This window comes from Fistularia commersonii, chromosome 11 (genome assembly GCF_037954325.1).
Source record: "Fistularia commersonii isolate RoL2024-O1a breed Wild chromosome 11, RoL_Fcom_v1.0, whole genome shotgun sequence".
In the NCBI taxonomy this organism is placed as follows: Eukaryota; Metazoa; Chordata; class Actinopteri; order Syngnathiformes; family Fistulariidae; genus Fistularia; species Fistularia commersonii.
Genome location: NC_141294.1, coordinates 2,835,782 through 2,860,931, shown reverse-complemented (window position 1 = coordinate 2,860,931; position 25,150 = coordinate 2,835,782). Strand labels below are relative to the sequence as shown.

Here is a 25,150-nt window from a genome sequence, read left to right as displayed (position 1 = left end):
CGAATGCCGTCCATCGTTTATTTATCTCCTAGGTAGCGGACCGGTAGATACCGATAAATGTGTAACCAGGATGAGTCAGAGAGAAAGAACGTCTCATGAGAATTCAGAGGTGCCATTTTATTGAATTTTGGGCTCGTTTGGCACATTCCCCTTCCGTTCAGCCGACTATTTTTCATTACAGGACGTCGGCGGGAAGAAAACGCCTCTGTGGCAAAGTGCGTGAAATCGCCCAAAACGGGACGCCTGCAGATCAGTGAAAGAAAAAGTGAAGACGTGATTTGCTGCATGATTTGTTCTGACAAAGCGCCAGCCAGGTTGGCTTAATGGCATTTTAAGAACTTCATCTGAATATTCCATTGAGCCTAATGAGCAATACATCCTTTCCCCTGGAGCTAAAGTCCTGTTTCTGTGGAAACCAACTGATAGCGAGTAGACTTTGCCCTACAGGGGCTCCAACACTGCAGGAAGCGCAGAGGTGTCGAGCATTTCCCCCGCCGTCACAGAAGAGGTAAGGCACGTACGAACGGATTACGGCTGTAATTAATTTATTTCAAGGAAGACAGCAAAGTTGAAGTGCAATTTCTTCAAGACTTGAAAAAGGAGAGAGGGTTCCTCATTCATCACATATCCGAGGTGACAAGTTGAGGAGCAAGTGCCAACAAGCAGTATGTGATGGGAAAACATTTATCGCTGCCGTGATTTCTCGGGGCGGCGATCGTGCGATCGAGTCATCGCTCGAAATTTAGCTAAATACAAAAATTGGAAAAAAAAAAATGTATGTTTCCACGGCGCTGTCACTGAGCTTGGCATTGTTTGGATTGACCGCCGTATGACGGACGACGTGTTTTCCCTTTTTGTCATTCAGCGCACTTTCTCTCTCACACACACACACACACACTGTGGAGAGGATGTTTAGGACAACACCTCCCTCTAATGTTTCACAATATACATAAAATATAAATCATCGTTTGCCTTTCCTTTCTGATGACATCAGCATTTCCGTTGAGATCAATTAACCGCAACCTATTTTGTCGTTTAACATACATACGGCTCGATCAAATGAAGGCTTTAGGCGGTAATTATGAATGTTAGTCATGGATGGCTCTCAGCATTTGTGTGATGCCTCATTTTGTAATTACCCATCTATTTGTTCCACTCTGACATTGCCCCATTTGCTAATTTAACATCACTGACAAAAAGCGCTGACACTTTTCAAAAGGACGCTTTTAAGTTACAGCCGTGACCCCCACCTGGACCGCTCGCTTTTTCTCCTCGGATCCCTTTTTCTACTTCACATGATGTTTTGAAGCCGGGTTTTTATTAACTTTTAGTGGAATGGACCCGGCGAAAAGTAGCGGAAACGACGGATATGAACCTCAACCTCCTCCCTACAGCCCTGGGGACTGTGGACGGAGTTCTGATGCAGGGATTATCCACCAGGTTAGTGGAGCGGTCTGATGGTCTGCCAGAGAGAACCTGGAACCGAAGCTTCTTTCGTCCATGTTGTATTGACTCGCACAATGAGCCATCGCAGAGTTCCACCTCTAATCACCGCCAAAACATCGGGTTCAAATACAAATCTCTTACCCGCCATCCTTTCTCGACCGATAACTTCGGTGCAGTCCATGGGAGACGTAGGGGTGTAAAAGAAACGTTGGGCCCGAATCTGGCACGGCACTCGGTCTCACCAAGTGTTACGACATCAAAAGGTCGAACTCTACTTTTGATCGGTTCGTGCAAAAGAGGGCTCCGGAGAATTACGCTTTGGGTTACTTTTTAGAATTCAAATAAGAGTTCTTCCCCCTCGGGGTCGTCGCCGTCATTCATGATGGCCGCTCATTTGGGACTTTGATAAATATTCTTTTGCGTGGACTGTTAAAAAATGAATATTATATCATTTCAAGTTCCATTTCACATTTTTCTTCCAGACTGTTTGGACTTTAGTTCTCTCTAATATATAATTACAGAACATTAAAATTATACAGATTGCAGTGGTGAAAAAAAAAAAAAAAAAAAAAAAAAATCCTCTATTTTACTTGAATCTTAAAATATACCCGACACCCTGTGAATTCAAAAAACGACCAAGGTCTCATATGTTTAATTTCATCAAAGGGGGAAACGACTTTTTGGTATGCCGGCGCCGTCGTTTTCCTCTATGCAGATGATCCACTCTGTCCAAAATGATTTGTCTTTCCATCTTATTTTATACTTCATACATTCTGTAAGACATTCTGTGAATGTCCAAGGATGGATGTGAAGCGATCAGATCCAGGTACACGTTTGATCGAACAACGCATTGACGACGGAGGGAAAGCGAAGACGGCGAACACCCCGCTTTTGCCGCGAAGCTCCAAACTCCTAAACAAAAACCTCGATAGAACGAGTCGGCTGCTTCAGAAGCGAACGGAAACACACCTTTTTGTTTTGCGGATCCCAAAAAAGACGAGACTTTATCAAAAATTCATCTCAAAATACGCGGCGATTATCAGTTAGACAGTCGATCGGGTTTCTGAAAAGGCGAACAATTTAGGGAACTTTTATAAACCCCCCCCCCCCGCTAAAGTCGATTGTTTGTGCGTCCATCTTTGCAGCCTAGAAAATCTTGCGCAGTGTTTGATAACATTTCCCTCCACATTGCCATCGCTGCTCTGCGCCTGACCTCATGGTGAGGGGAGAGAAAAATGCTTATCGTGTGAAGCATGTCCAATCCTATTTCTTATATAACCCAAAAAAATCACAAGTCACAGTTTGCCTGGAGAAAGCCAGACACCACCCCCACTCTGAAAAGGAGGTGGGTGTGTGTGAGGGAGCGGAGGAATCCGTGGGAGAAGATCCCTCATCCCAGAGAGACAGAGGCGGAAATGATCCTACAATATACAAAATTTGAGAAAAAAAAAAAAAAAAAAAAAAAAGGGAATGGGGATTAATAACTGTATGTGATGGATCAGGTGTTGCCAAGTAAGCTCAGAGCGTTTTCCACCAAGGAGACGCAGTCTGGACGCCTGCGGGAAAAGAAACAGAGCAGAATGTTGTAAGATGCCATGTAACCTAAACTGATCTCTGCATGAGGTAATCAGAGTGTAAAATCTAGGTTAAGAGAAATGAATCAAAAAGGACAAGAGTAATGTGAAAACAAGAAGTGCAGGGCGTTTGTAACTTTGGGGATATCGACCCAAATAACAAGGCCAGTGGAGGATGTTGGGATGTTAGTCGTTGGATAGAAACCATTAAAATGACTGGGACAGAATGACGCGCTATTTTGTCGCATTTCATACAAAAGTTTTGGCTAAAAAAATCAGTTCCCTCCTATTTTTGTCATAACAACCATGCACTGTTTCTACTTAATTATAAATGTAATGCTTTGTTTACGCTGAATTGTGTGTGTCCAAATCTGTTAATTTCAATTTTATTTTTATTCTTATTATAATAAATTGTGATTTTTTTATTTTTGTTTGTTTGTTTAGAAGTTTATTAGGCCAGTGAACAATTACATTAAGTACAGAGGCAGAGATGTTTGTACCAGATTGTAGCTCATAGCTAATTTCCATCTGTAGTCCTGGACAATACAAATATAAAACTGTACAAAATAGACAATATACATAAAATACACGGATAGGCAATAAAATAACTATACAATATATAAACAGGCAATAAAATGTGTATTTTGCAAGTTGAAAGTGCAAGTATACAAGTATTATTATCGTCATTGTTATTATTAGCGTGTTCCGTTGTTGTTTTTTATCATCTTTATAAGTAGTTGGAGCTGTAGAAATTGTAGTGTTGTTGTTGTTGTTTTTGTTGTTGTTTTGTTGTTGTTGTCACTGTTGTTGTTGTTGTTGTCACTGTTGTTGTTGTTGTTGTTGTTGTCACTGTTGTTGTTGTCACTATTGTTGCTGTTGTTGTTGTTGTTGTTGTTGTTGCTGTTGCTGTTAGCAAGCTAAATTCTTGCTAACTAGAAGTTTGCCATGTGATGTTTTTGTGTGCCAGCTAGGGAAAGGGAACATCGCCGTGGTTTCTCCTCCTGGCTACTACAATAATACAGGGAGTTTTCAGGGCCAAGTTGTAGATGGAGATTACCGACAGTTTGGCCAAACTCCACCTGACCCGTTCCATGGCTTGGAGGCCAGCGGTTTCAGTGACGCTGCCGTACGAAGAGGTAATTGTTAGCGGAAGGTAGGAAGATGCAGAAAGAGGCAAAAGATATTTTTGTTGGCACGGTCAGAGCTGAACAAGGATAAACAATATTTTCATTTGCTTTGCAGCGTTTTCTTGAAATTGATTTTAAACTGAAAAGTGTTCCCTGATCACCGCCGCTCCCTGTCTGAGCTCTTCACCTCCCACACGACACAAATCATTTCAGGCAAAAGGATAAAATGCGGGTTTCAATACACGACCATTTTGTACTTTCGGGACTCGTAACAACCTTACCTTCTCGACCGCCTCGATTTGCCGGTATTCACTTCGGCACGGGGGGGGCTGCAGCAGCTTTGCCTCTGTTTTCCGACTTCCCGTCCACCATATAAACGGACCGTGTCCGTCTTTCACCACAGGTTTCATACGGAAAGTCTACTTGACCTTAATGGTTCAGCTGCTTGTTACTGTGGGGATCATCTGCGCTTTTCTTTACTGGTAAGGCACAATCGCATAAAGAATACATTGCTAAAGGTATAAATCGATCTTTGCTATTTATATGCGCGCTCGCAGCGCTTTTTATCAACGTCTGTCAGACGACGGCCCTCGCAAACACGATGAACATTCGATTCGCCATCGATGCGCGGATGAGCCGAGAGAGCGAAAGAATACGACGGTCTGGCCTCCTCGGGCTTCGGAGCTCTTCGATAACGGTCGCGGTAGAACAACGGCGTGGTCATTTATTTTCATATACTGAGGTCAGCTCCCATGTGCTGACGATGGTCTGTTAATATTTAATCAAATTATTCCGCTGCTACTATCAAATATATGGCTACTCCATTAAGCACTTACTTTTCCTTTTTTTTCCCTCATCAAATAACAGGGAGGCTCTGCAAACATGGACCTCGGCCAACGACTGGTTCACCTATGCATTGATGTAAGCCTGCGAAAAAAGCGTTCCCGGCGATTGTGTAGACGCTGCACACTTTCTTGATTTAGCTAGTTTGACTGCCAACAAATCTCGTTTTGGTGAGTTACCCAAATGAAAACGCCGGTCGTGAAAATCCATAAAATTAAATCAAAACCTGTCGCCCCACTCCAACCCGCAATCCGAGAAACTGCGGGCTACTCCGTCCATGAATAATACATTTGGTGAATTCATATATCCAACGCAAGTGTTTTTTTTTTTTTCTTTTTATAGTCTGTTTATTTGCTATTTACGATACACTCTATATTCTCCGTGAAATAGGGCAGCCGTGGTAGTGCTCATCCTGGCCTTGTCCTGCTGCGGCAACCTCCGTCGTCAAGTCCCCTTCAATTTCATCGCCCTGGGCCTGTTTGTAAGTAGAAGGCGTTCCGGCCGGGCATCAAATTAAACTGCCACAACAAGTGCTCTATTTCACCCTGTTCACTGTTTTCTTAGTCATGCGTTTACGTTCTACTTCTTTATCCATCCCAGACGATTGCGGAGGGTCTGATGCTCGGATCTGTGTCCGTGTGAGTTTTCGCTCCCCGTTTTATCCCCCGCGCGATGCCGATCCGTACAAAGTAATACCTCCATTACAGCCATATTGCATTGTTCAATGCCGCAGATTAAGCCGTCAGACCTGTTAGGATGTTATCATCGGCGGTCGCTAAATAAAAACGGGCGCGTAAAATCCAATTTTACAGGTGTTCGGCGACGGATGAAGTGTCACAAATGGTTCAAAAGCCAATTTTTCCGTACACGTGTCTATGTAGGCAAAGCTCATCTCCCCCATCCCTCTGCTTTTGACTGTCAACTATCAATAATACATCCAATTATCTTTGCCGAAGCTCACACTGAAATTAAACGAATGGTGGCGGTGCATAATGTGACGCGCATCTAAAGTCCACACAGACACATAATACAGAATATCAAATTCAACATTTCCTCATAACAAGGTCATTTGACCCTTTCTGGAGTGAAGACTACTAGACATGTATGCTTGCGTGTTTACACTGCATGGTGTGATACTTTTGCGAATGCCTCACACTGTATGTTTGGCATTTCCATCTGCAGTTATTTTAAAGCGGAAGCCGTCCTGTGGGCCGTCGGGGCAACGGCGCTGGTCTCCTTCTCCTTGACTGTGTTTGCCATGCAGTCAAAGGTAACATCTGTCACATGCTCTCATGTCAGTTTGCCAGAGTGAAAATGTCACAAACTGCAGCGAGCCGACATGCTAGGGTGTATCCGGGAACAGAAGCGTGTTTCCGATGCAGTCGAGAGGAAGATGTGAAGCCGACTTGTCCGGGCGCCAGTAAAGTTTTAATACGCCGATTAGTTTTTCTGCCCGGTAAAGTATGATTATTGCTGAGATCAGTGTGTTGTTCATTCCAAGGTTGCGGTGCTGGGGTCAGTTGCAGCGCAAGGATGTTCCAACGCTGGCTTGGGTTTAAACCGAGTGCGAGTGTGTGAAAGCCAGGCTCAGTTTGGTTTACCTGCAAATATCATAATGTTAAAAAAAGGTCACCCTAAATTGTCCTCTCTCTGAAAATCAAAGAATATTAGGGGCAAAAATCGGTTCAAAATAAGAAGATTTGAGAACTTTCAGAATATTGGTGACGTCATACATATTATATGATTTAAATATCACAAGCGAGATATTTTTTTTGCGTGTGACTGATTCTGTTTCCCCCATTAAAATCACACATTGGTCCCATTACACGAACGAATAAATAAGAAATTAAATACAATGAAACTAAATCAAATTATCTTTACTGTAGCTCAAAATGAAATTAAATTACTTTCACCTGCCTGACACCGATTCAATACCTCAAAATATTCCCATTGCGTTTGGTGACGCCATATCTTAAATTACATTTCTGAATGTGCGGTCCAATAAAACTGCCTTCCCCTTTTGAGAAACGCTTAATTTCATTCCAGATCAAGTGCCATAGACTTCTTTCGTTCGTTCGTTCTTATGCATCTGTTTGTTTTTGTTTTGTTTGTCTTCCTCTTATTTGCATTTCGTCCTTCAGGGCCTCTGCGCCCTTCAGTGACACTTTAGGACACGCCACGACTCGGTGGTAAAGTCTCTTTCCAATCTGTGATGTTCTAAGAGTCTAATTAGAGTTTAATTTGCCTCTGGAAGCATTTCAGGGATTTTGTCATTTATTATATCTGAAGAAGCGGCAGACATTCATTTCTCCTTAGACTGGATGAAAGACTCGGGCAGGTGTCTAATGATTATATGCGTACTTGGACTGCATCTGGTCCTAAATCAACTCCTCATTATTAATCTGGCGGAAGGAAGAGGTTTAAATTACCCCACAAATCTAGTTGACTACCGTGATGCGAACAGAAAAGCTAAATCACCGGAAAAACAAAGTCTGTAAAATCTTTAGTTTTATGGGATGAGCGATCGGCCGACGCCACAAACACTCGCGGTTTGGTTTTGTTTTACGGCTTCGCGTTCACCTTACCGAATCCGACGCCGGGAAGCCACGACGGAAATGTCACGCCGCTCCGTCTCGTGAGTTCGGCTCGGATGATCGGCCATCTTTTTTTTTTTCCCGTCGGAAAAAGACACAGGCTAAAATGCCAAATCGCCTTCTCCGCATCTCGCCGATGAATCATAGAGGACGGTTACATTTCCAATCGTTAGTATTTCCCCGCGTCGAGCGGCGATACGTCTCCATTGTTCGGTAATTTTGCGATGCCTTGCGTTGCGGACGACCTCGAGCGGCCTCGCTTTTTCAGACGACGATGAATATAAATGAGAGATGTGTTTACGGGTTTTCTAGATTACGAAGCTCGTCACATTCACCGTCTCGCTCTTCCTCCTTCTCCGACACCAGTGGGATTTCACGGCGGCGAGGGGGAGCCTGTGGGTGTTTGCCTGGACCCTCTTTTCATTCGCGCTGCTGTGTGCAATCTTCCGCTCGCAGGTAAATCCGAAGAGGCCGCGGTGTTTACGCCCGCGTCGAGAAGCGAGAAGGCCCTTAAATGAAAACGCCGTATCTTCGGAATCGCGGCCTCTATCGTCGGCTCGAACCGGTGCCGACCTGTTTACGGAGCAGATTGTAGAGGAGGGACCCTGGACGCCTGGCGCCGACCTCCGACCGGCGTTTAGATCGAGCTGGGTATTTACAGTGCGGCCATCCCATTACTTTAGATAATTCACCATGAGACAGATGCGCTGGACAAAAAAAGAAGGAACTTAATAATTAATGCACAACATCTGCATCCTTTATCAGCCCGGAGGAAAAAGGGGTATGTTTTATGCAACCGGTGAGTTCCATGACGAGGTTTGAGCCGGCAGAACGCTTGATTTTAAATGGTGAAAGCGTTTGTGAAACGCGAGAGGAAAAAGCAGATAATGAGATCCATATATCCGTATATCAATATTACTATCTTTCTTCCCGCGTTGGGTTTTTGCACATCAATACTTATCAGCTTTCTTGCATATTCTCTCTATCAGGCGCCCATCTAGATTTCAGCCATGCTTTTGAATGAATGTCTGATTAGATATGAGTCGCCATGCGAATGTCAAGGTAATGCTATCAGTCTGATTTGGAATACTAATGACTCTTCTTTTAAACACACAAGCTCGGTGTTAACAAACCAAAAGCTACATTTTTAACTTAGCGGAATGTCGGCAATCAAACCACGAGGGATGTCAAATGCAACATTTAACATTTGCCTTACGGGCTGGACAGCAAGATCGACATAATTTACCTTTTCAAATTAAAAAAAAGGGGCCTCCATCTAAATGCATTTCTTTCCGACTTAAGTGCCACGTGTCCTGTGTGTCGTGTTTAAGTTTTAAAAATTATTTTTAGCACGGCATAATTTTAAGATGGTTCGCATATCAGCCACTAAACGCTGCTCAAAAAAATAAAGGAAACGCTAAAATAACGCATCCGAGATCTGAATGAATGAAATGTTCTTCTGAGATACTTTGTTTTTTACATAATCGAATGTGCCGACAACAAAATCACACCAAATTGATCAATGGAAATCAAATGTATGAACACATGGAGGTCTGGATTTGGAGTCGCACTCAAAATGAAAGTGGAAAAACACACGACAAGCTGATCCAACTTGGATGTAATGTCCTTAAAACAAGTCAAAATGAATTGGACAGTTTGATTTCACAGGAGTGTGATTGACTTGGAGTTCCCTTTATTTTTTGGAGCAGAAATATAAATATCCTGAGTTTGCCCAGATTTAAATATCACTTTCAAAATCCAATTTTGGTTAAACCCTATAAGCAGGGGCACATGCGACAGTTTATGCTGCTCTATTCTTCTGCTAATTTGATCTGTTATTCCTTCAACAGTATTTAAACATCACTTACGCCTGCCTGGGAACCTTGCTGTTTTCTTTAGTAAGTACAAAACATGGACGGACAGAATATGGTCTCCTGCATACCAGGTTGAATTTTTTGAAGAAATAACCAGAGCATGACCTTTTCAAAAGACATGATCATCAACTGAGGCTTAATATCCAGTGAATACATGAGTGGCAAGATTTCATCTGGTGGCCCAGAAGCCAGACTCCAATGTTTGTCACAGTAGTTAGCGCAAACAGAGACTGCAATGTCCTCTTGCCCTTTAATTTAAATTAAACTCTACTTAACAGCAGGAGGCTTCATTTTCACAGCCACTTCTCTGCGTGTCTTTGGCATTACGAGCTAATGTTGTGACCCGTCCCGTCAGCTCCAGGAACAAACGGAGGCTGCACACAGAGCTGGAACAAGCTGTCAAGAGAAAGTCACAACTTATTTTCAGCGGCATATTTACTACAGATTTATTTATATGCTGTTATCTGCACAGTCCCTTTTTCTCAAAGATAAGAAACACCGCCCTTGTTCTCTATCAAGTCGCTAACCGTAACTGGAAACCTGTCTCGTTAATCGTACGAATCCGGCGTCTTCCGACAACTTTGTCAGTCATGAAACATCCCGTCTTCTGCTCCTCTACAGTACCTGGTGTACGATACCCAACTTATTTTGGGCGGGAAACACAGGAAATATGAAGTCTCTCCGGAGGAATACATTTTCGCAGCTCTCAACCTCTACTTGGACATCGTAACCATCTTCCTGTTCGTGCTGCAGCTCGTCAGCCTCTGCCGAGGCAACTGAATCTAAACCGAATTGGCGAAGTGTTTCACGGCCAAAAAAACACCAGGTGATGACCGAGTCGGAATTTTGTAAATGTGGAGATCCATATCAAAGCATTCTTCAATATCGCACGACCATATTTGACTAGGAGATCCCTGTGATGCATCCAAGACACAGCCAAATCCATGATTAATCCAGTTAATATTTGCTTTGTTAATTTGGTGCTTCATCTTGTGTTCAGTTCGGTTCAGCAGAAGACTCCGTGTGGCCCTCTATATCTCCTTTGCTCTCCAAAATGTACTTCTTCATTAAAAAAAAAAAAAAAAACAACAACCGAAAACTCAACTTGTAGTTTATTGGCATCACACATCAAACATTTCATATAAAGAGGGAATGTATCAAGTATAAACTAAAAAAGTGCAAATAGCATTTCAAGAATTAGTCGCTTTACAATAGAAAATCAGTGAGTTACAAAATGGTGTTTGCCATTTTAAAATAAGTCACCTGGACATGAGAGGTGAAATGAACAGCATATTGTTACACAAAAGGGTAAAATAAAATCTTAACACTAACACCGAAAAACTTCACTAGTCATTTGGCACTCCGAGTTCGATAACTTCAAGAAACCTGTGAAAGCAATCGGTTTTTCGAGATTAAATGTGTCCCTAATTTTTTGTTAGAAGGAAAAAAAATATTTTACTTCAGACTAGTCAGGTATTACATACAAAAAAAAAAAACGTAATTAATTTATGACGGTAAAACACCGATCAATGATCTGTTTCATTTCATAGTGGTTAGACATAATCCTTTTCTAGGAGATATTCTTCTGATGAATACCTACTTTGTATTGCAACTTTCCGCCATTTTAGTGTTTTTGTAAGATACAAGGTGCACATACAGCAGGTCAATTCACTCGTAACTCAGTACAGTAACTTTAGTTTTTAAACCATCAAAAAAAAAAAAAAAAAAAAAAAATGCTGAAAAGGGAACAGGGTCCTGAAGCCCCAGAGGCTAAATAGAACACAGAATCACGCTATTTGAAAGTCTAATAATGACTGTTCCTTTATATCTAATCACGTCATGTCAGTGTTCACTGTGAACTTCTACCGTGACGATGCCTCGAAAGCCAAGTAAAAGTCCCGTGCGGAAAATATTTTGATGCGGACGAGAACTTTTGTGACACGAACGATGAAGGACAAAGGAATTTTGTTTACACTGAATACCGTGTAGAAATGTGTATATAATAATGACAAAGGCACTGTGTCTCTAAGTCAGTAGAGAACGATTACAAAGACACGGATCCCCATGTCGTTCAGATGTAATAAACATTCATGTTTTTCCCATGCGTTACCCTGCAGTCCGGGGACGTCTGCATAGCACTACCAAGGCTTCTATTATATTACACTTTAACGGAACCCAGAGAGGAAAGACAGCGATTTGGGCTAAATATTGCTTTTTCTCCAATCTACACTTGACAACTCACGGTTTGCTTAGTATGTTGCAGTGGCCGGGGAAGCTCCTAACTCTGCTGTACTATCCCAAACACTACATAAAGACAAGCTATGGTGGAATTCAGAAGACCGGTTTAAAGGGTGAGTTATGCAGCCCCCGCCCCCCGACCCCCCCCGGTGTTCACCGTGTTTAAAGCACGGAAGACGCGCATTCAAAAGTGGATTGAACGCTGACTTTAAAAATAGGTCAAAATGAAAACTTCACATTTCACCTTAAGAATTGTTAAAACCTGTGCATATCTAGTATGAAAATACACAAGAAGTCCTGTTCTAAACTATAAAACTAAACTTCAGCTATAAGTGAGATTTGAAGTATTTAACCCAGCTGAAATGTGACGGCAAAATATGGCTCTCTATTTTCACACCGACGTTGAATGCTGAGATTGTACTAAGCAGGCACAATTTGCTGTGAAGATCAAACTTGCTGACTAAATCCTGCTAGTCAGTGTTTGGCACCTGTGAAAGTAAATATTCAGATATGGATTTGACAGAAAGCCAGTTCGAAAGCAACAGATCAATGCCAGGCGCAGTGTAAAACGTCTGTCAGACCTGGTTTCAAAATATTCAGTTAGTTTGCTCTCCAGTGAACAAAAATAATACCCACATTGGTTTTAGGTTTACGGTTTCTTCTGTATTTGATTCCAGACAAAGCAAAATATTGATATCTCTTTCAGCGAAGACACAGTTTATAAAATGATGTCCTTGACAATTGTCAGCGAGTGTAACCCTTCATCAGTAAGTGTTTTCTTTTAAGGTGGCGCGGTCGTCAGGGGGCCCACTTCGGTATAACCGGGAAATATATCAGACTGCAATGAGTCCAAATACGTTTTCCCACTTTCTATGCACAAAGTGCGACCTTCTTAACATATTTCTCACATGTGTCTAGTTTCTAGCCAAACGGACAAAAAGGCTCTTTTAAGACCTCGGCTATAAGCAGATGGGATCATACCAAGTGCACTTGCTCCTCCCAGTCGGAGGAGCTGGTGCTGGCCAATGGGTCGGACCCAAAGTTACACTGGGGAGTGTCAACATGGCAGACCTTTGAGCCTCCCCGCTCAGCACGGTCACCGACGGCGTCGAGGGTGGACGTGTAAGGTATCGGCGCGCTGTCAAGCCCGACTAGATCGAGGTGTGTTGGCCTCTCGGTGACGCCTCGCTCCTTTGCCTCCGTATCAGTCAGTTCCTGAGAGCAAAATCCCATTTCTGCCACCGCCTCTTCCGATTTACTGTGTTCGTGGACAACAAATACCCCGGCTTTCTCATCATCTTGCAATAGCGCGTCTCGGCCCGCGGGGAGGGGATTTACCTCGGCTTCTGTGCCGGAGCAGGCCGAAGGCACCAGGGTGATTCCTTGTGGGTTCATGTCGTGAAACCAAGCCATGATGTTGCCCAGAAGGTTAGAATTTGTTCCTATTGCCGACGAAGAGGACGGGTCACGGCTGCTGCATGTGGTTGAGTCTACTGTATCACCGGAAGAAGAAAAAAAGCCAGTTGATGAACCGCTGCCACCTGGAGCCGCCGGTATTGGCTCAGAGGAGCCGTAGTCCCGGCGCTGACTGTCACAGTGCTTAACAGAGGTGGAAACAACAGTGCCAGCAGTGTACTGGCTGCTGATGTTGCCCAGTAGAGCCAAGTTATCTCCAAGCTCCAGCAGTTCTGAGCTGCTTAAGGAAACTCTCGGGAGGACCTCTACACCTGGAGCGCTCTGTTCAAGCCTAGAAGGCAGAGATGTGCCAATAGCGCCGAGCGATGCTTCATTAGAAAGGACCTCTTGATTGGACCTGTTCCCCGCCATCCCTGAGTCCTGCAGCGAAAGCTGAATGGCCAGTAGAATGTTTGGGTCGTCGTCATCTAAAGAACCAAGACCCTGCGGAAATAAACAAGTGAGCGCAAAATAGGAGTGACGCTCAGGACCGGAAATCAGTTTTCAGAGAGTGAGCTATTCTGTACTTGCACGTGCGTAACTCTACCAAATGGCATATTTTAGTCCACTGAATTCTAAACTAGTTAGCCACAGACATGCAATAACATGCTACATAAGCTGGTTGCTGCACATAATGGCCTAACGGTTCTCCGAATGGAATAAATAGCGTATTCGCTGGGACTTATTTTCATTTGTAGAGCTGTTCTTTAACACGTCTCGCTTACGACAGAGTTGACAAGGCTGCCTTGGTTAAATCCCAAAAAAGAACCATATCACCCACAAAAATACACTTTGGAACAATTGCAGTTTCTTGAGGGAATCCATTTATCATCAGTCCTATCATTGGTTTTATTGAATGGGACTCACTGACGAGTTACATCAGAGAAATCGCTTCAGATGTCGGTGTGCTGGAAACAAAACTGAATATCTGAAAATGTGCAAAGTGCATTTTAGGTGGAGAACATAAAAAGGCATTAGGGAAAAAGGAGGAAAAACGAATGAGGACATTGACAATGGCAGTGGACCTAAATAGGTGAAGTATAACCGCAAGTTATTTAAGTACATTCACATAAATTCCTTAATGGTTAGATTTGTTAGCGAGTGATAAAGCGAAATAGTAATGAAACTGAAATTTAGAGTAGAAATGAAATTCTACATTTACAGAACCAGTGTGTTGAAAGTTGTGAGATTTTGTTTTAACCTCGTCTCACCCCTCCCAAGCACGTAGTGAGGCGGCTGCAGCTTCCACGTGAAACATGAATCTACAATTGTTGAAGTTGGCTGTCTGAAAAACTTAGCAGCAAAAAAAGAATCGCCATTTTATATTCACCGCTAGGAGTTATTCTTTTCTGGGCTTAATTGATCTATGATCTATGGCTGGTGGAAACAGGAGATGACAGGCCAGTGTGCAATTTTTCCAAGATTGAATTCAAAATAAGAATAACCCTTTAGCAATCAAATTGGAGTGGAAGTTTGATCATTATGGGTAGCTCTAAATGCAACGTGGAATAAAGATAAATTCAAACCTGAAAAAAAAACTACTGTGATTGTTATATTCTCGCTTCTATACAGTAATAACTTTTTTTTTCTCTTTTTTATTGACAATTTAGCTTGATTTAGCATCAATTTAGCTTGATGTGGTAGTTAAATTAAATGTCTATTCATTATTTAAGAAGAAATACGATATTTTTAGTCGATTGATTTGAACATTTTTATGATTGCAAAGTGTTTAAAAATGTCTGAAAGTACCTCACATGAACAAAAACAGGTGGGCGTAAGGGGTAGGGGATTCAAACTGTGTAGTTCGCTGTGATGTCATCGATATGCTCAAATAAACACAGCTCAAAAAATGAAAGAGGAAAAAAAAGGCTGTGATTCAGGCTTTGGAGACATGACAAACCGTGCTACCACAGTTTATTATACTCATAGAGGGATTTATGCAGTCTGGAAGAACGTCTGTGTAGAATGATTTCAGTTTTGTATTTATGGTTGGGAAAAACCCCGCTTAGGTGTGGTTGTCACAAATGGTCTTTTACCGGGATCACTGGATAAGTCGACAAATCACTACCTCAATTGATCATTACAACCTTCGGCTTTGCTGACTGAACCGGCGTTGTTTTGCAAAAGTTCACTCTACAAGAATTCTACCTGCAACACAACCTGTTTCCATTTAAGGAAAGAATGAGAAAGATGTGTTTCTTTGTTTGTTTGCTTTGTTTTCTTTGTTTCTTATTGTTTGTTTCGGGTTTTTATTTTTAGGCAAGAGTGAATTGCATTTACTCTACAGGTATAACAGTGAGGTCTTAATCTAAAACTGTAGGATATTCCTTCAAGCTAATTTGTCAAAGTGTCAGACTTCCCGTCAGCCGACATGAGAAGATTAAAATGCAATGCCTGAACTCAATATGAAAAGGAGCCTACACAGCAGTGAGTTTCCCATCGTCATGTCGCGTCTAAAGCGTGACTCGGTGACAAAACAGCTCCCCCTTGTGAGGAATCTGCAGCCTGCAGAGCGAGGCGGCCCTTTTCAACTGCTTCACATGGAAAATAGAGGGGAATGAATCACTTTTTTTGGAATTTTTACGACGCCGCTTATGTTCCATATTGCATGAGATTATTAAATAGATAGATTGAAGCCAGGAGAAATTTAAAGCGTTGGCACTGAAGAACAGTTAAATGTCATACAGCGCTGTAATTCATTTGATTTCTATGGTTAAATTCACGAATACATAATTTGAATATCTGTTACTAGGATCCCCTTTTCTATGAGATTTTACCTGAGATTCTCTTATCCGTTACTTAACTGCGCAAAATGTAAACAAGACGATGCTGAAGAGGCTTTTTAGTGTTTTCCTTGCTATAAAGGACAAATTACTATGTGACACCAACTGTGTAATGTTCATTTAGTCTTCAAACCAAAATAAAGTATTGTATTGATGGAACTGTTAAAAAGCGTAAAGCCTCCACATGGTGCTGAAAATGAGCACTTACCATTAGAGGATCCTGTCCTCGCCCACCTCCAATTTCTTGGGGGTCTTAATAGAAAAAAACATGAACAAACATGCCAAAAGTAAAATACTGGCCTTTAGCATTAGTATGATGACAGTCCTTTGGTTAGCAGTTTTAAAAAACAATGAACATTTTACAAAAACTTGAAGTCACTTAGTGGCAACTTGACAATAACTTAATGACATTTTTCCTTTAAAATCCTTAAAATCAATTCCTTAAAATCAGAATAAATAAATAAAAATAAAAAAAATAGAAAAAAATAAAATAAATAAAAGGTACAAACTGTTTCCACAAACAAAGTCTTAAACTACAAAACAAAATTGAAAATATTGTACAATTTCCTCCAGGATCAAAACAACTATTCTGATTCTGATATTGAATGATTGAAAATAAACCACTATCCTGTCTTATAACAATGGGATGAATTAATAATACATTATCCCTTAATAATGCAAATACCATTTCCCTGCAAGAAAAATGTGCCTTCTATCGACCCATAAATAAACACATTTTGTAAAAACTCCACCTAAAACATAATAAAGCCCTGTGTATCAGCTACTTTACCTGAAGTACCATCACTGGGGTCATCGGGGTCAGGAGTATTGCTACGAAGACTGGACATATCGCCTCGCCTTCGTTGCCTGTGTCTCCGTCTGTACTGGAACTCTGCGTACTCCTAAAAACAACAACAAAAAATTATTACTTCAACAGTCATTCAACACTGTGTTAGAGATATAGATTAGTGTGGGATGATACTTCTGTTTCATGAGAGATCACAAGTTCAAGGTTCTTGGACAAGACAATGGCGAAAATGGTCATTGTGCTGGTAGGTTTTTCGAAAAATATAAGTTCTTTAGATTGTTGTTGATCAACATGAAAAAGATGCAAAATGTTCACAATGTATGTGAGGAAATCACTGCACTTGTCTTATCAAATTCATAACTTTAAAAAAAGTGAGTCAAAATAATGTGATCGGATGCCTGTCACTTGAATTCCGCTTTCTTTTGTTTCTACTGGTCTAAAAAAAGACGAGTGTGAAGTGACATGCAGGCATTGTGGGAACCATGGTGCGGGCCATCTGCAGCTCAGCCGCTGAGGCAATGTTATCAAGCATTATTACTATGGTGTTCCCGCTTAATACTCCAGCTGAGACACAAGCTTTCATTTAAGCAACACAAATAAAAGCGTAGCTTTCCAGGGTGGAATTATACTCAGTATCTTGGGATAACAATTGGTGAAAGCGCTAAAGTTCTAATGGGGGGGTGGAGGGGGCGCTATACCGATAATAATGTATGTTCTGTAAATTTAAAAAAAACAGCAGATGAGAGTTTGTGCAAATGAATACATCATGAGTTTGTATTCAAAGTTTAAAGATAAAACTATTTTCTTAACAATCAATGACGGTATACAGAAATACATTAGAGAAGAAACACATCTCATGGTTGAGCAGACGATTAGTTAATTGTGTTCCAAGCAGTGACCTTTCCCTTTTGCTTGGATGGCAGTACATAGTTCCAGTTGAAAGGAGCACGTTTGTATTGGCCAAAGAGAAACACGCAAAGTTTTTAAAAGAAAAAAAAAAAATGCTATCTTACAAAGCTAATTCGCACTCTTGCAACTCCATTTAGATGATGCTTCTTTATCTTGAGGTTGCAGGATCACCTAATGCCTGAATGCTAACTTTAACCGGTACCACCAAGTGTTTATGTCAAATCTGCAGAACACATGTTGATGGGAACATCCATTAATGCTCCTTTTAAAATATTTTTTTGGGAATTGAGTCCAAATTTGGGCAGCCTTGTGGCACAGTGGTTAGCCTCCACATATAGTAAGAAGGGCCCTGGTTCGATTCCCATGAGGGATCTTTCTGTGTGGAATCTGCATGTTCTCCCCGTGTCTGGAAAACAAATACAATCATCGCATTGACAGCTTTCACACGGCTGAGAAGGACAATATGTTGTGAAGAGGAGAAGAAACTGTAATTTCACTTCTATATTGGCAATACGTTACAAAGCCGTATGCTCAAAATTATGTGACTCAGTGTTTTCTTTATGACGTGACTTCGATTTTCCCCGTTCTTGAAATTTCTGGAGAATAAGAAAACTATTAGAAAATGATGGGCAAAGTCCTCCGAAATTGATTTTTGTTTATTTATCATCCTGACTAAGTAGCTGCTAATGTTAATTAAATATCTTATGTTGTGACAGGTGTGGAAAGCCAAACTTCAATAAAACACATCTTGGGTATAATACATGGTTTGAAAAGAAGAGTGAAAAAATGAAATTCTGCCTGCAACTTGTAGTATTACATCTTTCTAGATCCTTCGTTCACAAATGCTTCTCCAAGTGTGACCTCTGGTTTTCGATAAATAAGTATTAATAATCTAAGATATAGTCTTTTTGCATGATCCTCTGGACGAAATATAAAATCTGTGATGATTATTGATTTTTTTTTAACGCTTCAAATTGTCATCCCAAGATTCTATGAATAGATGAAAATAATCTTTTTTTGTGACAGACACTTTGACCCAATATCCGTGAGTGACAGCTTGCCAGAGTGCAATCTGGCTGTGCTGTGTTGTTTCAGGAAAAAAAAATGGAGAAAAAAAAGTCATTGTCAATATTTTAGTAAACCAGGCGTCCACTAATTTGTCAGAGAAAATATTGTGGTCACTGAATCAAACTTTCAAGGCAGACAGAAAGACACACACACACACACACACACACACACACACACACACACACACACACACACACACACAATAGGGCATACAATATAAGTTCTACAAAACATCATTACTAGGATTTCGTTATTGAAGTAAACAACTCCGGTCTTTATTCAATTATCCGGAAACATGGAAATATAGAATCACTAATTAGATGACATTTCTGTAAGACAGCAATAAGCGGTAAGATGTAGCTCCATCCTGCCAGGATATGAACAGTGCCTCTGTGCTGGACATTTAAGGGGAACGTACAGCATGTTTTGTAAATAATTAGACCTTTGCATTTTAATTCATGTATATTCAATGAGGGCCAACGCTCGGGGTGAATATATACAGCCTGCTTTACTTACATGCCTTAATTACTTACTTTCTTCTATCTTTCCTTATTTTCTATAGAGAAATGCACCCCTTAATATTCCCCAAGCTGACAAGTTTGCAAACGGCGAGTGGGCAAGCTATCAACGTTAACAAAAAAAAAGAAAAGGAACTGTAGAGATGTCGTCACAGAAGAGTAAAAATTGGGAATGTTATTTAATTTCCAGTATCCATCTCATCAACAAGCAAATGGAGCAACACAGCATGACGTCTGCACTAAACACTTGAACCACCAACGCATTGTCTATTTGTATAGTCTCAATCCACCAACGCACTGTCTATTTGGATTTGACAAACTAGTTATTAACTCACCCTGAAGACACTAGTTCACTAAGCAGCTTGTCGGTAGTGCTGAGATACACAGTAAGCACTTAGAGAAGTATAAACAATGAAGTCGGCGCCAGCTCCACTTGTCAAACCATCAAGCTCAGTTCTAGGGTTCCTACACAGATTCCTATCATTTGACTTGCAATGTAAAACAATGTCAACTAACATAAACTGTATGCGTATCCCGATCTTTTTTTTCGTCCATGATAAGCTGGGCACTTCATCCAGCTTCTGTAAGGCCATAATATAAAAATGTCTTTCAGTGGATACTTAAAGCAGCACAGTAAAAGCTCAATAAAAGCAATTCCATTTACCTCAGGTGATGCAAAACCGAGATATTCCCAGTCCCATGTTCCACCAGCAAAACTGAAAATAAGCAAGATGTGGAAAAATGGATGTCATGAGGAGAGCTGGTAAAATGTTATGCCCATTACATATTTTTGATGATCTGACACTGTGGCGTGATTTCCCTTCTAGCTGTGGGTGTTTTACGGAAAAATGTGGAATTACCTGCGCCTGGGAGCGTCAGGAGAGTCATTGGGGGCCACTCCTCTTGCTACGGAGGCTAAGAACTCCTGCCTCTTCTGCTGCACCAGACACGCTGCACGAATGATCTTGTGGCGAGGCGTCCGCAGGTAAGGCCGGTTGACTTTTTGTGCAAGGTCTTCAGTCACCATTTCTAAGTCAGTCTGAGTAAAGAAAGAGTCGGTTGGCGGGCACTTTAATTTGGGAAAAAAAAATGTTAACAAACAAAACCCTTAGGATATGAAAACAAGTGTTTGAGAATGATCGTGTTGGATAAAACAAAAACAACAAGAGTGAACACACATAAAAAGTAGCCCTACAACTGAAATATGTCAGTCTTAAATTCAAAAAATCCTATTGATTTTACGAGGATTGGAGAAATTCTTCAGACCTCTGGATTCGTCATTAATTTTACAGCATTTATAAAGGCTACAACAAAAGATGACATGTAGATATATTGTATGGCTATCCTCGTTCACGAATAATAAAGCATTGAATGTTTAATAAAAGCTATCAGCATGCATATCTAGGCCAGACTGAGGATTGTGTGGTAGAAAAATCAAATTTCTAATGACCTATATAAGACTGGCTGCTATTAACATTTGTCTTTTTTCAATAAATGGAACTCAAACCTGCATGAGCTCATAGATCTCTTTCTTTGTGCTTTTGGGCTCCAGAAAGAATCCATAAGGGTAAGAGCATTTGAGGATGCGCCGAGTCTTCAGTAGTTCTAAGACTGCATCTTCAATAAATGTAGTGTCAGGTGGGCCTCCTTCCCCTGGGAAAGAGACAAGTCAGTTGGATACATCCCTATTTTCAGCCTAAATTACTCATGGTGAAGTGCATGGGGACATAAAAAGAAACCAAAAACCGCATTTTAATAAAAAGTAAATGAAGGCTTATTTAATTCATCGGGACAGTTTCGAACTGACAGCTTTGTCACATGCTGGCCAAATCAGCATGACCACGATCTAGTAGAGGAAGTGGGTTTCAACCACACAGACAGGAAATGTTTAGAGTATTAATGTGACTCAAAGTCATTTGCTTAGTATTGGGCAAAATCTGAAGGCTCGATCTATACACAAGCCCTGCAAAGGGCGCTATTAGTTTTTGTATGGAAACAGTGAACATTTGACAGAAATCAGAGTCCTTTTTGCCTGTATTGATTTTAATGATAAACTGGAAATGTGTTTTGAGAAGCATTTGTTTTTGCTGTTTGCCATGTGTTCCCCATGTGTGTCACTTGGAAATGAACACGGACAGTAATATGCTAAAAAAAAAAAAAAACTGCTGAGTATGTGAACTTGACTTCTGAATAGACTTGAGGCAAATTCCATTTCTCTCCCAAACATACACAAATAATGACACAAAAGTTAAAAGCGTGGAAATTAGAAGTTGTAAATCACACTGCTATGCTAAACAGGCAGCACAGATGGAGGCTTACAGGGCTCTTGACTAGGCACACTAGGCTTTGCTGTTACTTCGATGTGTCTACTGAATAATAACTACGCCCTCTGTTGTTGATATATTTTTAATTCTCTTTGTGTTTGAATCCCTCTTGCCTACTTCTAAAGGGCCAATATCAATGCGCTAGATTAAGATGTGGTTAAATGTGTAGTGAATATTGACAATGTTATGTCAGATTAACGACTCACTTCCACTCAGGGCTTTGCTGAGTTGCTCCATCTTCTCTTTGGCAGTTTTTAACAAGCGCTGCTCCAGCTATGTTGAAAAAGACACAAAGTATTTCATTTTGAGAACTGCCGGTAAATAATTTTCACTTGCAGAAAAAAAAAAAAACCTCACAGAGGAAAATGATACAGGAGGATTAAACCCTATTTGAAAAATAGTGACTTACTATCAGCCTCCCATTATTTTCTATACATACATATATATATATATATATATAAATAGTGCAGAAATAAAAAATATGAATCATTCTGGAGAATCATTCATTCTATCGAATGAGACTTTTCCTATTAGCCAGATATTGAAAAGTTTCCACAAGCAATATCTAATGCTGTTTGTAAAATATAAAGGTAAGGCCTCATCACACAAAGGCAAAAGCAGCCCTGTTTACCTTATAGCTGAGCTCATGGTTCTTGAAGCGCGTGTAGTAGTGCATGAAACGATCCAGTTCCTGGAAGCTCTTGTGCTTCTTCTCTGCCTGCAAAATTACATTGAAATTCCACTCAGAGTGAATGTGCAGCAGACTATGTTGTTTCCTCATTTCCAAAAATTATAATTTGCAATCCGGAGAAAGATTGACATTGTGGATCTTTTGGCCTTTGAGGAGAATACAAAGAATGGATTAGGAATTAGGCAATAATAGTCTTTTAAGTGATACTTTTTGGTATCTTCACAGCTCCCTTTGTCTATGGAGGTTCTCAGTCATCCAGATCATGGTAACCACCAGTCCAAATCTTTTTGTGGCAACTGGACTTGAATTTCTTTCCTTGAAATGTCCACTTGCCACAAAAAGATTTAAACAAGAATTTACGACTGCCATTATTCAAGGTTGTGGGGCTGGGAAATAAAAAAAAAATCATGGCGGATTGGATGGTGTTCATTTCAGATTGCCCTATGTTTACAAATTGTAGAAAAGCTGCAAACTAATGGTGCGTTTGGTATTAATGGATATTTTTTGGCCCCCTCACTACCTTGTATTAGTTACATTAAGTCCTTTTTTGAAGCATCAACACCACTGACTAAAAGAATAGGTCTCATTTGTGACAGCAGACTGAAAAAGTGAGTAATAAATAATAACTGATTACAAACCAGAAACAAAGGGAAAATGATGTGTAATAAATCTTATGTTGATTGAAAATGTAATAACGCCCTTCTCCCCCTTCCTCCAAGGTTACTTTGCACAATGGAAAAAGCACTGGAACCCAAAATGGGACAAGCCAAACCAATTTCTCCTGACACATATTGATATATGCCACAAGGCTGTGTGTTTGTAAGTACCTCCTCAGTCATCTCCTTTGACTGCTCCTCTACCTGCTGAATGACTTCATAGCGGGTGCAGCGATAGTAACCTCCTGTGGACGAGCTGTGTTTCTTCCACTCCTCCAGACAAATCCAACAGAAATCATACTTGCACTGCAGGTTAGAATATTGATATTTGACAATGTGGCACATTTCTTTTGATCATCTGGAGCATTTAAAACGGAATCAAATAGAGTGCTAGTTTCATTTTAGGGAGTCTAAACAGTCTCAACATTGTGCAGTATGGGAAAGGAAAAACTTTTACCATTTGCACTCACACAAACCCATTTCTTATTCAGTTTGATTCATCAAAAACTAAAAAAATATACAATTGTCGCAATTGGAATGACCTGAATTTCTTTTTGACCACTTTGGTCATAAGACAGCAGAGGAATTATGCGGGCTATTCAAAGGGTACGGCAACTATTTAAAGCTCACCATCAATTTCTGCAGCTTTGTTATCACTGACAGTCTATAACTTAGATCAGTAACTCCTACTGGCCACAGTGGAACAACACAAAACTACAGACACTCAAATTCACAGCCTTTTCAAATGTAAAGGATCGCTCTCCCCGTGCCACAAGCACTTCTGTGAGCGAAAAGTTAGCAAGGCCAACACAACACACTCAAAGCTGAGACCTCTGTTGTCTTGGAAATAGTATCCTTGCATGACACTTCAGGAAAAAAAAAAAAAAAAAAAAAAAATCAATACAAAAGGCAAGACCAAGGTTGACAGGGGTGCAGAAGAGTAACACAAAGACACAAAGAAACAAAAAGAAAACACAAAGACGGCGCGTGAAACAGAGAGACCATGTATACGAAAAACAACAAAGGGCCTCAATGGAGGCGGAGAAAAGACAAAGAAATGTTCCTTAGCAACACCTTGTTTCCAAGCAACAGTCATTAAACCATTTTTTTACAGGTAATCACAGGTCAAGAAGAGAGTTGTCCACACCCTCTCAGCTTCTATAAGTGCTGCCACTTTTAACAAATAAATCTCCACCTTCAGCCAGATTCCTAAACCAGGATGGAGACATTGACCAGGCTGTCAACAAAAGCAAAGCCTCATGGCTGTTTGACAGAACAGAGGTTTGGTATGATCTGCCTTCCAAGATAAACAGAGATCAGACTATTTATGGGTTTTTACATTCAGTCCCTTGACTGCAGCCAAAAGTCTTAAGCCACTTCCATGTCTCTTTTTGTTTTGTTTGTCCCATCTTTCAGACTGCTTGCTCAATCTTTGGGAGCGAATGAGTGTTATTCTTATCTCAGAAAACAGACTACTCTTGAATGGATGTTTTTTTTATGACCTTCTTCTTCTCCTTTCAGATTTCCCTTCAGGGGTCGCCACAGCGAATCGAATTTCTCCATCTAACCCTATTCTCTGAGTCCTCCTCTCTCACACCAACTACCTTCATATGTTTTTTTTTCCCATAAAGTTGATTATCACGCTTTTAACTGAGTGTGTTGTTTCATATAAAAATCTGTTTAAGAATAAAAAAGAACCACCAGAAAACTTTGGAACTCTTCTGCTGCAACATGATAGAGAACAGCCTAGAACTACGAAAAGGGCCTTGAGATAAGTTTTGTTGTGATGTTGCACCACATACAGGACTGTCTCAGAAAATTAGAATATTGTGATAAAGTTCTTTATCTTCTGTAATGCAACTACAAAAACAAAAATGTCATACATTCTGGATTCATTACAAATCAACTGAAATATTGCAAGCCTTTTATTATTTTAATATCGCTGATTATGGCTTACATCTTAAGAAAACTCAAAAATCCTATCTCAAAATATTAGAATATCATAAAAAAGTAATTTTTTTTTTTAATTGCATTACAGAAGATAAAGAACTTTATCACAATATTCTAAATTTTTGAGACAGTCCAGTATTTTAAATTAAATTGAACTGAATTTTATTGTAAAAACCACAATAACACATTCACAGAACACTATATGAGCTGTCTACATCATCAAACCCAAAATATAACCTACTTCAACAATAACAACACCACATTTAATGATGATGATTTAATTTTTACCATT

The 25,150-nt window shown here is 40.5% G+C and overlaps 2 protein-coding genes across 10 annotated transcripts in view; one reads left to right on the top strand and one right to left on the bottom strand.

The window, feature by feature from the left end:
- The first annotated feature begins 452 nt into the window (after positions 1-452).
- On the top strand, positions 453-23,083 carry LOC147229208 (protein lifeguard 1). Of its 4 annotated transcripts, XR_015106869.1 has the most exons (14): positions 453-508; positions 1,332-1,440; positions 3,988-4,156; positions 4,551-4,629; positions 5,015-5,068; positions 5,381-5,471; positions 5,591-5,628; positions 6,173-6,260; positions 7,951-8,040; positions 9,435-9,482; positions 10,080-10,284; positions 11,712-11,809; positions 20,065-20,222; positions 22,972-23,083. XR_015106869.1 is itself a non-coding variant. In XM_086156072.1 (11 exons), exons 2-11 carry the CDS (start codon positions 1,336-1,338, stop codon positions 10,236-10,238), a joined length of 921 nt encoding a protein of 306 aa, XP_086012198.1. In that variant the 5' UTR covers positions 453-508; positions 1,332-1,335; the 3' UTR covers positions 10,239-11,834. The 4 variants fall into 4 exon arrangements, 3 of the variants coding, with proteins under 3 accessions (XP_086012198.1, XP_086012200.1, XP_086012199.1); XM_086156072.1 differs by lacking the exons at positions 20,065-20,222; positions 22,972-23,083 and having other exon boundaries at positions 10,080-11,834; XM_086156074.1 differs by lacking the exons at positions 7,951-8,040; positions 20,065-20,222; positions 22,972-23,083 and having other exon boundaries at positions 10,080-11,834.
- Positions 10,553-25,150, bottom strand: part of LOC147229207 (ankyrin repeat and IBR domain-containing protein 1-like) — a 34,534-nt gene continuing 19,936 nt past the window's right edge. For all 6 annotated transcript variants that reach the window (XM_086156065.1, XM_086156066.1, XM_086156070.1 and 3 more), the window contains exons 12-20: positions 23,080-23,214; positions 22,193-22,279; positions 21,768-21,834; positions 20,745-20,890; positions 20,098-20,276; positions 19,902-19,953; positions 16,725-16,836; positions 16,143-16,186; positions 10,553-13,595 (exon numbers count right to left, since the gene is read on the bottom strand). In XM_086156065.1, the coding sequence (XP_086012191.1) occupies positions 12,672-13,595; positions 16,143-16,186; positions 16,725-16,836; positions 19,902-19,953; positions 20,098-20,276; positions 20,745-20,890; positions 21,768-21,834; positions 22,193-22,279; positions 23,080-23,214 (1,746 nt within the window). In that variant the 3' untranslated portion in view covers positions 10,553-12,671. The remainder of the gene's footprint in view (positions 13,596-16,142; positions 16,187-16,724; positions 16,837-19,901; positions 19,954-20,097; positions 20,277-20,744; positions 20,891-21,767; positions 21,835-22,192; positions 22,280-23,079; positions 23,215-25,150) is intronic.